This window comes from Tyto alba, unplaced genomic scaffold, assembly GCF_018691265.1.
Source record: "Tyto alba isolate M040663 unplaced genomic scaffold, T.alba_DEE_v4.0 Super-Scaffold_26, whole genome shotgun sequence".
In the NCBI taxonomy this organism is placed as follows: Eukaryota; Metazoa; Chordata; class Aves; order Strigiformes; family Tytonidae; genus Tyto; species Tyto alba.
Window position 1 is genome coordinate 12,358,187 of NW_024881300.1, and position 12,341 is coordinate 12,370,527.

General features: G+C 38.7%; 1 protein-coding gene across 1 annotated transcript in view; it reads right to left on the reverse strand.

Moving 5' to 3' along the window:
- Positions 1 to 12,341, reverse strand: part of PEPD (peptidase D) — a 141,492-nt gene that overhangs the window by 110,251 nt on the left and 18,900 nt on the right. The window contains exons 4-6 of the mRNA XM_042797725.1: positions 8,502 to 8,565; positions 6,440 to 6,487; positions 4,728 to 4,789 (exon numbers count right to left, since the gene is read on the reverse strand). Of these exons, the coding sequence (XP_042653659.1) occupies positions 4,728 to 4,789; positions 6,440 to 6,487; positions 8,502 to 8,565 (174 nt within the window). The remainder of the gene's footprint in view (positions 1 to 4,727; positions 4,790 to 6,439; positions 6,488 to 8,501; positions 8,566 to 12,341) is intronic.

A 12,341-nucleotide genomic window follows, 5' to 3' on the forward strand; every position in this document is an offset into this window, starting at 1 on the left:
CAGCAAATTCTATTTGCTGTCAATTGGGGAAGCTAATTAAACCCACAGAAAGGCAGTAGGATTGAAACAAGAGGGTGCTGGGGGGTGGTAAAGAGGCAGGAGCTCATCAGCTAAACAGCAGTTTTATTTCTAACCGAAAGACAGACTTTTTGATATAATACCAAGTATAAAACAAGATCTTAGACCTCTGGGATACAGCATCAATTCAGATTTGGAAGAGAACGTGATCTATTGTATGTAGTTTTTGAAGGAAGCCAATGATTAAGGATTGAACTGTCTCAACTCTGCCTAGCTTGAGATAGCTGTGGGTCCTGTGCAACTAGCCACAGGGCCACCTGTTTATGACTGCTAGACTTCTAAAACTAACAACCCAAATTATGCTTCATTTTAGTTATAAACAAGGCAACTAAACAAACCAAATCTTAAAATAACAAGCTCAAGGGGAAGAGCTTGTCATCACCAATAGGAGTACACAAATGGTCTTTAATTCACATAATTTGTGCATCATGTCCTACATAAAATCACCCTACCTTGTCCTCCCAGCAAAGTTTTGATCCTGCTAGACAATAAACAACTTTTAAAAAACACATACTGCCCTAACGATAAGAGGATTATATAGAGCAATCCAATTCTACATTTGCCTGCAATTTGCAAATTGACAATACTTAGATGATGAGATATGTGGTCTTGAGGAAGAAAACAAATTGACATTTTGCTACAGTTGCAATCTGTAACATATTAATGCTCCCATTTCATCAGCACAGAACTAAAAAATACTACACTGAAAGGCATGTCCAGATTGATTTCATACGCAGTTGTCCTTTAACATGCGAGACAATTTCATTAGTTATAAAAAAAAAGCTAGAAATCTACACCTCCTGTATAATGACATTGCATAATAAGACCCTTTTCTGTCAATTTAACGAATACACTTTGGGTGTGCATGGTGATAAAAATCTGAAACATATTCACACACAATGTTGGAATTTTCTAATCTTCTTCAACACGGAGAGTCTTTCTCCTAACGAATGACTTTGCTATGCAATAGGGAAGAGATCATTTAGATGGTCTTCACTGTTGTACCCAACAAGTGCAGTTCTGAGGGAAAGGAATTCACTGAAAAACTTTAAACATTAAGTACAATTGATTGAACTGTCCATCATTCATGTCAATCAACTGCGAGGATGAAAAAAAAAAAAACCAAAACACGACACAGCAAGCAAAGATTTATTCAACAGTGTTTCAAAATATATGGCATGATACTGTTCATCCATACATGGCTCAAAATCCATTTTCTGTATGGTGAGACACATCATCTCAAATCATTTTTACAAGTGCTACATAACTGGCACATGATTAGATTTTAAAAATTCCTGCATATTTACCAGTCTGAAAAATAGGTCCATGAATTAGAAAACAAAAACAAAACAAAACAAACAAAAAAAACACACGCACAAAAAAAAAAAACCAAACCAAACCAAAAAACAGAACAAAACAAAACAAAAAAAAACCTAAATCCAAAATGGAACTAGCCTTTATTAGCAAACAGAAATGCGTATTTCTAGAAAACAATTCATTAGAACTATTCTAAAAACCTGCCTTCTACACTTAGGCCATCTGAAGCAAGTGAGAGCAAGTCAGTTCTGTAGGATTCATACCAGCTGTACACAAAGCTGACCTGAGGGGAGTTACCAGGAGCAACATGAGTAAATGGTCCAGGTCTGCCTTAAGTCCCCATCCCAGACTGCTCCCTCCCCTGAACCACGGTACTACCACCCCTCAGCAGGCCGACCTCACAAGTACTGCCATTCTCCATTTTTACAGATTGCAGCAACACACCAGCTTTTTTTAGTACAGCATACTTTCCTATATGAGAGAGCTATCTATGAACTAATGGAAACCATGATATAATTCACTATTATGGGCTGTATTATCAGCATAAAAATCAAGCTTGATCATTGCTAGTAGGACAAAAATAACTTAGGGGTGATTGTCAGGGTGAGCATAGAAATAACCTATGACCACAGTAGTCATTTTGTCTCAAATGACTATTTATTACAGTGGAAAAATTAATCAAATAGTTTAGGTAATTATTTTCCAGAAGAAGTTCAAAAGGTTCAAAAAGTAAGGCAGGGAAGCAACATCATTAGGGCAAGAAAAAGGCAGCTTCTGACAGGAGCAGATGAACAGCCTGCAAAGAGAGCAAGACTCAGTTTTCTCGGGAAATGATACATTATTTCTATTATTATCCATTGCAAAAAAAACCCCAAAAAACAAAAAACAAAAACAACAAAAAAAAACACCACCAAAAAAATGACCAAACGCACTGGGGGACAATCTGTCTAGGAGAAAAAAAGACAAATGGGAGCAGGAGGAACACAAAAGGGCCTTAGCAAGCAAATACATCTTGGCCAGGTAGCCAGAAAATAGAAACAAACAAGAACCCAAGAATAAAATACAGCATCATAGCTAGGGCAGAGCCGGGCCGAGCAGAGGACAGAGCGTGCCAACAAGGTGCAGCCATGGGCAGGCTGGAGGGAGCGCAGTCTGAAGAAACAGACTGGTTGGTATAAGCTCCATGGTTTTAGTCCTCTTGGAAGTAATGCATGCATCCAAAATATATGCATTTCTATAAAGGAAACATTTGATACAGGAGAGGTAGAGAAGCAGGAAAGCTGAATTTGGTTTGGGTCTGCTTTGAAAACAAATGTAAAATGGACTGATTTATATACACAGTTAAAAAATCTGAGGAGAGCAGAGTTTAAGAGGAAACTCACTCCCTCCTCCACACCCTCAGTTAGCAGCATTCACTCTCCGCATGAGGACTGCCTGCATGCCAACCAGGCATGCTTGCATGAGAGACATGACAGCCCCAGAGAAGACAGGAGTCAGGGAGATCAAGGGAAGGCTGGAGTGACAAGTGGTTTGAGGGCATGGTATCTGTCAGAAGAGAGGAGTGGAACTTCAGCGCATCCAAAAACAAAATCAATGTGTGCTCTTCCATACTGCGAGCACGGGAGGGGAAGACACCAACCAGATCTGTCAAAGGCAGCAAAAGGAACAACTTGGTGCATAGAGGTGGAGAGGGATGAGCATATCCCGGGTCTCAAAGGAGAAGAATTTGCTGAACAGCTGGAATTGCCCCTGAAGAACGGAGAAGCACTACTCCCAGAGTACACCGACAGCATGTTTACCACAAACCAGGAAGAGAGAAATAAAATATCATTAATCCCTTTAAGTGTTGCAGGAGACATGCTACTAAAATCTCAAATCAAGTGCTAAACGGAGTGGCTTTCTAACTTAATGTTGACCAGTAATAGAATGTGTTACTAATTAAACTCTAGTGAAATTCAGGGGAAAAAAGGGCTTCTTGGTACTTCAAACAGACCTTTATACATCATTCCCGTAAAGAATTACTGCTGGAGTTAATAGCTGTTTATATTTCATGTGAAGGTATCTCAGATAAAACTGGAGGTATTGCTCCACACAGATTTCAGAGTCCACCTGTACCTGGAAAGCGTAAGAGTATCTACTTGGTCAAAGAAACAGAACATCATAACGCTGTAACAACAGAAAGGACACCAAATATTCATTAAAAAGTTTGCTTATATTCTGGAATAGCTTCTATTTAACTCATTGGGCAGCAAAAGATATCTAAATGTCTGCCACCTTGGTCCCCAATATCCCTGACAATCATTAAGTTTCCATTTAGGTTGTAGAGGGGAGAACAAAGTAATCATGGAATCAGATTCCAGATTTCAGTTCACATGACACAGAGAAAAGATGATTCTAGGAGAATCCATTCTCTTGGGCTATACAAATGAGCGCCCAGACTTGCAGCAAATTTTGTGCATTATGATCTTCACTACAGAATTAATATGCTGTCATCAGAGGTGGATGGAGAAAAATACAGCCTTGACTGGGAGTCAAGTATCATAAAAAAAAGGCCACCTAGTCAACATCTCAGCTTGAGTGTTTATTTTAACAGGCTTTTTAATGGGGGGGTGGGGGTGTTTCTTTTTTGCCATGCACTTCTGCTAAAATGGAAAACGATCTCATTTTAGGATATCATAACAGATTAGACAGTTGTATTTCATTAAAAATTGAGGTCATCATGCTCACATCCCAGAGCAGACTGTGATGTATTTTTATTTACTGTCTTTTCAAAATACTGCTTGCAGGAAGACATCTTCACCCTGCCAGTAGTCAAACTTCATAAAAAGAAAACAGTGAGGGACGCTAAAAGATCACATCTAGACAGAAAAGTGATCTTTTATTTTACAACTGTAATGCAATACCTTTTCAGAAGATTGTGCATAACAGAACCCCTAATAGCTACCTTAATACTGTACCAGGAAGCCAGTAAGAGAAAGAAGCTACTCTTAAAGATTAATGTTTCTGAAATCTGAAAACTAAATATTCCAATCTCCAAAGTGGAAATGGAGGTAAGGGGATGGGTCTATTTGGTTTTAGATACTTAAAGCAAACACAGAGAAAGAAACATTGGATTAGCTTAGATGCAAAAGACATTTCCAAAAAAAACCACCACTGTGTTTCACTTCATTATAAACATGTCGAACATTTTATTTCCACAGAAATATTGATACATTTGATCTGCCATTCAACATCCTGCCATTAGGAAAAAAGCCCATCATGTAATGTGAAATATAAAACAAATTCAACATAGCCATGCAACAATTAATATATTAAAAAGCCTTGTCACTTACTGGCTGATTCCCTCAAATGAAGCTTCTTTGGAGACATTTCCACTATCAGTATTAACACCGCGCTGGGAGAGAAAAGATTAAAAGGACTGTGATTCTGAGCCAAACACAAGTATTTAAAATTTAAATCATGAGGAGAACCTGATTGCAGTAAGTCTTTAGGGAAGCATACATAAGTTTACTTGCATCACTACAAATAAAAAAACCCAGGCTGTTTGTTCAAATGCAGACCAATATTAGAAATCATCAGTTTCACAGGAGACCAGCATAGAACTCAGGTGAGGATATGCTGCTTAGGAAAATGGCAAGCTTTGATTTCTAATCCCCTTATGTCTTGAGAGGGAACTAGAAGACCTATATATTAATAAAGTGCAAGAAAATAACAAATGGGCAAGGTTTCTTCTAAAGTAATTTAATTTAAATATAAATTATTATGCACTGTTTTGGTAATGCTTACTATTTAAACTTGCATGCTGCTCCCGTACAGCTTTCTATTCAAGCAAGTAGCACAAGCAAGAGTATTTTGGCTGCTACACAGCAGATGAGCACTTTTGACATGTGCCTGGGAAACCCTGTGGAGCATCATTACAGCTCTGTACCTGGAATGAGACCACAGGAGAAGAGGACCATGTTTCCATTCAGCCAGCAGAAAGAGAAGTGCTCTTCCCTTCTCTATAATTTTTCATGGCAGTGGAAAGAATGTGAAAGCATCACAGCTCCATCCTCTCAGCCAAAAATTAGGTGAAAATTCTTGATTACAACAAGATGCTTACAGAGTGACAACTACTCAACAACTCAATGTGCAGAAATGCACAGTAAGAAGCACAAGATGGTCAAATATTCCCTTTCCCACTCATTTCTCTTAACACGAAAAGAGCTACAGGGTTATCTTTTATATGTGTGTCTATATAAATGTAAGTGGAAGAAAGACTGAAAACTATTTAGTGCCTCTGATCTTAATGGATAAAGAAATCAGATCTCATGCTATGTGACTGCTTAAGGAGGGTTTTTTTCTTAAGACTTCTGTCTGGCAACTGTCATGGGAAAACGAGAAATCCAGGAGCTGCCACTGCATTTGCTGTAAGGGAAAGCTCAGAGTCAGCAAATCATTTCTTACATAGATTGGAGACAAGACGCTCTTAATAGTCAGAGGTTTACAAAACATCTGTCAAGGAAAGCAACTGGGGGAGAGGTGTCTGGGAAGAAGAAACCTGAAGGCTTTACCTCCATTCATTCATCCTTCTTCCAGAGAAATAAGCAAGTACCTTTCAAAATACTGGGCAAGAATCTGACATCACTCCCTCTGTCCAGAAGTTGTTCTTACCAACCTTCTCTATGCAGAAAAAATACTCCCCGAATCCTTGTGGGATTCCCACAGAAAGGACCAAACATGCTCATGACGTAACCAGAGCAGCATAAGAGAAAAAAGGAGTTTGGAATCACTGTACATAGGCTGGAGGATAGCACAGTCAATGTTACATAGGCTTGTCATGTTTCACCACAAAACAGATAAAGCTTTTGGCAGAAAGAATATAGACTGGAAGGCCAGAGGTTACAAATCTTGAGATCATGGAGGGGTCAGCAGACTAGATGACTATACACAAGTGGGCTCAAATTCAGCAAAGACGGGGAGGAAAAGTGCAAAGAAATGCTGAATAAACTGATCTCTTTATTGATGAAAATGAGTAGTTATTCTTCGGAATAATACGACTCACCAAAGTAAGGAGCACAGCAGGTTTTTTCGAAGCCAAGACACTGGATATCTGAAAAGAAGTTTTAGATTACTATTACTTTTCATTTTTTCTTCCTCATAATCACATTGATACCAATTTCATCAAAATTTACTGCATACAAAATAAACGAGCTACAAAGACAAAAATGCTCTTTTGATATCTATCAGATACTGTAGTATGCCCTGAGACATGCAACAAGTCATTAGATATCTAGACAGAAATGCAGTCCTTAAGTTAATGGTGTCCTTTAAAGACACAAATACCAACTATAACGTAATCCTAAATCTCCTGACATAATTCGAAAGACAGAGGCACTATGAGCAAAAAAACTGTAATGTCACACAGAAATAAGGAACAACAGGGTACTCTATCCTCAGTGCACTACTGCATAGAAAACACACATGCATTAATATTATTATGTTACAGTGTGCTAAATACTTAGTAATGAAGATTTACTGCTATTCTCACTGGGTCATCTTTTACTGACTAATACTTCTAATAGGCTCCTTCAGTATCCTTCAAACATTGACAAACTGAGAATAAAATCATTGGGCTTGTTATGAACTGGGCTTTCAGAGTAGCTGCAGAAAGGTACGTGCTGAGCACAGTTCTACCAACTTTAAACCAGCTTAATAGCACACTAATAATAATAATAAAATAAAGCATATGGCAGTGAGGTTTAAAAATACAAATTTCACATTTTAATTTTCTTCCCCATGAAATATCAGGATTATACACTTACACGGGTTGGTCATTTGTTAACATAAAACTATTCTGTAAATAAGGCCCCTAGAGTCCTGATGGTAGAAAACCAATTCCTTGTCAAACCAGGCAAAAGTTATAGAAAGAACCTTTGAAAGCTTAACAGTTTCACTGCAAGCTTCAACAGCTTCTAACTTCAAAACATGAGGTCCGGGTGGAAAACAGCCTTTATGTTGGGACAATTCACTGCTTCACATAAAGAGCTCTTTTTCCCATCAATGAGGTTTTTAAACAGTAAGGAAGCAGAGAACAGAACTGCAATAAAGGCATTTGTTGATGGAAAGTGACCCAACACGACTAAGGTAACTGAAAATAAATGTGATTTTTAAAAATAAAACCTGTGTTTTCCACTCGCAATTTTCACCATGTGACAGATGAGAGTCGGAGCAGCTGTACTCTACACGAGTCCAACTCATACACGTGAAAAAGCAACCTCTCCACAGTTTCCTCCACCCCCAGCTACTGAAATACAGGATCAAACTTCACTTCATAGCCGGACTCATTATGAAAATGAAATGAAAAAACCTCACAGCTGATGAGAGCAAAATTCTTGGTCTAGTGAGTCTGAGTTAGTGCTCTGAAGGAACAGAAGTATCAGGGTCTTTCTTTTCAAGCTGCTCTCCCTGAAAATCACCCACAGAGCTTGGCAGGAATACTGCCCTTACCCTGCTGAGCTTTCCTACCACAGAAAAGATAACTGGCCAGGTACACATGTATACAAACATCTGCTCTGAAATTAAATGAGAAACCTAACTAAGTCACACTTGCGTTTAAAAATATGCATATATTTGCTTATTCAAATATTAGAATGATTCAACATAAACTAAGAGCAAGGCAGGCAGCCTTTCCTCACAGCTCTTTGGAGGCATACAATAAATGTAGGCTCCCAAGTCAGAGCTAGGGCATGCAACCTCCCTGACAGCAATCTCCTCAAATCTCCAGGGCACTGCAAAAAAATGTATTTAGCAACATGCTTCTGTTGGATAAAGACACAGACTGACAGGTCTCATGATGCACAGAACATGTTTATGAGACTGTTTTTGGATTAGGATCTTAGTGTTCAGCTCAAAATGGCAATCTCTGTAGAAAAAGTAAAAATACAAAAGAAATTACAAGTGCTTTATAAGAATGAAGGACACTTTCCAGTAACTGGGGAAGGCGGGGGGGAGGTCCCACCAAGTCAGGAGACATCCAGTAAGCAGAGGACTAAAATTAAGCAGAATCATTGCCACATATTGATTTTGTATTCATAGAAAAATATTCAGAAGCAGAGACAACTCACCTCGTTCACATAGTGGACTTCATCCACAGCATATTTTTTCTTGAAGAATTCAGGGGGATGAATCCTTTGGAAAACAACAAAAAGAAATATTTGGTTTTAGCTCTACTGTTATATTTAATATTGCCACAGACAAAGAAATAATGTCCTCTACTATCACAATAGAATCAGATATGAGGAATGTTTTAATAATCTTATCCTTGACTCCATTTCTCAAAATAGGAGATTATACAGAAAGTTGCCATGGCTACAAAAATCAGTGTGCTTTAATCCAGTCCATGCTTGATACTTAGATTTCATGGTCTCCTCCTGAATTAAAGGGTTTTTTCTCTCATGAACTCTACACAAGACAGTTTTGTTAAAGATTTTTGCCATGTCATTTGTATACAACTTTCCAACTGACCAGACATTGGAAGGCTGTGGGAAGAGCAAAAGACTGATTTGCCCTGTGTTATATTCAAAGAATGAACGAAACATTCATTTTCTACCTTAGTAGCACCTCTGATGTGAACATGAAGCAGACTGAGGGCTATGGGTTCTGCCACCTCTATTTCTCAGAACACTAGAGATCCACTCCTCTAACCCAACAGGGTGTGCAACTTTACATGTCCATGTCCGAAACTGAATCACTTCTGGTGTTTCCTCCCAATACCCAACCAGAGACTTTTTCCCAAATGCAAGAGGAATGTGAAAGATCTGCTGGCAGTCAGTTGGGGCAGATACTGGCATGGTCCAGCGCTCCAGGGATCCCCCGCCAGCCCCCAGACCAGCAGCTCCAGCATTGTTCATTCCTTCACTTTATGGTAGCAGCCAGTTATTCACAAGACTTTAGTCTCTGATTACAATCTCTATCCGCCCCAGCTGAAATAAGTATCACCACTGTCATTCTGAAAATGTAATCTCAAAAGAAAAAAAGAAAAAAAGCCCATCCATTTTACATTCTTCCACAGAGTAAAGAAAACAGGAGAAATAAAATGTGGTTGGAAGAGCCAGAGTTTGGAGGATGCCACGCAGTTTGCTTCCTGAAAGACAGCAGGAGAGCAAGAGGTGTGCACAGGACTGAATTGTCAGCTGTTTAAACATTAGACTACAAGATCATGAGACCAATTTAGGAAAGAATAAATTAGGCTGAAGGCTGAAAAACATTTCTAACCCTTGCAGCGAGGAAGAAGAGAAGTAGTGGGACAAACACCTCTGCATCTTTAGGAGGTGCTCCATAACAACGGCATGTGCCATAGCTGCCCACAGTACCAGGTGACTAGAGCTCTGATTTACGTCATTTTTTCAATCTTGTGTACTCATTTTTCATTTCACATTCCTTTATGCTCCAAATAGTACTGGACTGAGGCATGAATGACAACACGTAAATGTTTATGGTGTTCTTAAGCAGTGAATCACTGATTTTTAAAATATTTATTTATCTGTGAAAGTACTACTCAAAAGTAACACAAGAACATCACATTGTAAGTTTCCTTTTGCAACACTCCTTTTGTGGGCTCTTCCCATCACTGTTGGAGATTTCAAAGCAATTATCATTTATCTTCTCTCCCTGGCTAATTTCACGTATAATTTTAAAAAATCACTACATTCTCATCCTTCTATTACCTGTATTTTATAGTTCCCTTACCTCCAACTTTTGCATACTCTGTTTCTCCAACAGGCATCTCCTTTTCCCCTCCTTCACTCCTCACACTCTGAAGTACTTTAATATTCCAGAAACATCGTGAACAGATTTAGCACTTTCTGGTTTTGTTCTCTTTTACAGTTTCAACCAATTCATCTGGTATCGGAAGAATCCCAACTGTAAAACCAGCTAATTTATGACCAACAGTAATTTATGGTAATATATGCTTTTTAGAGCAATACCTCCAAAGCATGATTTACAATTAGTTGCCTTGTTTGAAGCAAAGAACTGTTTCTTGTGAAGTAAATATTTCTTAAAAGTATGCCCACAAATGTTCTGGATTTTATTCACTTCATTTAATGCAATTTAGTAAGAGCAGGTTTCATTTTCCAAGACACCAATAAGAAAACTTCTGTCTTTTCATAAACTGCTTTTCAATTCTTCTTTGTTTGTTGCTTTGGTTTGTTTTGTTAGTTGCCTCCTATAATTGTGTGGTCTACAGCACACTGCTGCTAATTTAGTTCTTTGGTTATGGCTAATATTAATCCATTATTGATTCTATTCCAGCTGTAATCCCTCCAACATCTCTTCTTATGTACACTATCACTCTTTTGAGGAACAGAAGTAGCTCATCATCCTTTCAAGGCTGAGGAGTTTTTCTCTACTTTGAGAGAAAGAGAACAGCAGCTTCCCACAATCTTCCATTCTTTCTCTCAGTCATTAAACTAGGTCATCTTCCAGTTACTTTCAACTCCATCACATCTAATGACAAGCTGCCACATTTCCCAGAGGTGTGCCTCCTTGCTGGTCTTGTTCTTGCTACCTTGCTCAGAAGTCGGCAAGACTTCTTGAACTAAGTAGGAAGCCAGACTTCTCAGCTCCTCTCTGAAGCACTCGGAGCTCTGCCTCGGTTCCTTTCTTCAGCCATTTAGCACCACTGACTAGATGGTAAAACAAATTCACATACACTTCCCACAAGCTACCATCCCCTACCCATCCCACAGGAGCCACGATGCTTCAGTGATGAAGCCACCTCTCCCACTGGGAAGATTTCTGAAAAGACCTACCCTACCGCAGAACCATACAGATGGAAGGAAAAAGTACACATGGAAGTCTGCATTAGAGTGGACAAATTCTTTGCTGTCACATATAGAAAAGCTGTATGGAAGGAAAACCAAAAGCTCAGGGAGAAAGAGGAATAAAGATGATCCTTGTTGAGACCTTTCCATATTTTCAGTCTCTAATTTTTTTTGCCAGTTTAGCAGGGATCTATGAAAGATTATTATGCACCAACCTTGTAATTGCTGTAAAAAAAGTAGCAGTGCAGAGTTCCTTAGCAGATAAAAGGCTCAGTATTCATTTTAATCCAATTTAAGTGCAAAACAGGCTAAAGTCTAGCACTAAACATCAGTGTAACAGGGAATGGCACCTTTCACAGAATGCTTACTGGCATCATGAAAATCAGAAGGTACATTCGTTTAACATAAGCTTGAGTACTTCTGCTACATCACAGAGATGAGGAATACCCCTCTCTACAAATGACTCTTAGGCAGGTAGAATAAGTTAATTGGTTACAATTTTTAGGTTTGGCTTTGTCTTTTGTAATGTTGCTATGGGCTGCCACTTTCAAAATTCTGATTAATCACTGTAGAGACTGCACACAAAAAACCCCACAGCAAGTCATAAATTAATTAGAAGGGTTACCCAAGTGGAAGATATGATCCCAGATATTATTGAATCATGTCTCTCCTTACCTATCAAAAGAAAAAAACAAATCCAAAAAACAAACCCCAAAAAAACCCTTTTGTAAACAGATGTGAACAGAAGCAATGGCCTAATTTTGACAGGCTTGGGGGAGGTGGGGGCGGGGGGGGGGAGAAGTGTGCAACAATTTTTAGATTCCCTGGCAACATAAATTAGCAAAAACCTACAGAGAATAATGCACTTGGGTCCTAAAAAGGCTCAACACCCTTACCCCATAGTTTTATAACTCCAGCCAAGCAAATACCAGCGTTCATCAGAAATCTCAACAGCTAGCTTCCAGAATAGTAGAAGTCATCATTTATCTTATAATGTAGATAAGCAACTCCAGGTTCCTGGAACAGCATTGTGCCCAAGTGCTAGGCAAAAATCTGGCATCTCATAGTTTATGGTCGTTAGAAAGAAAACATAAGAGTCCAGCCATTCTATTTATTTACAAGAATACAGTCCTCATTTTT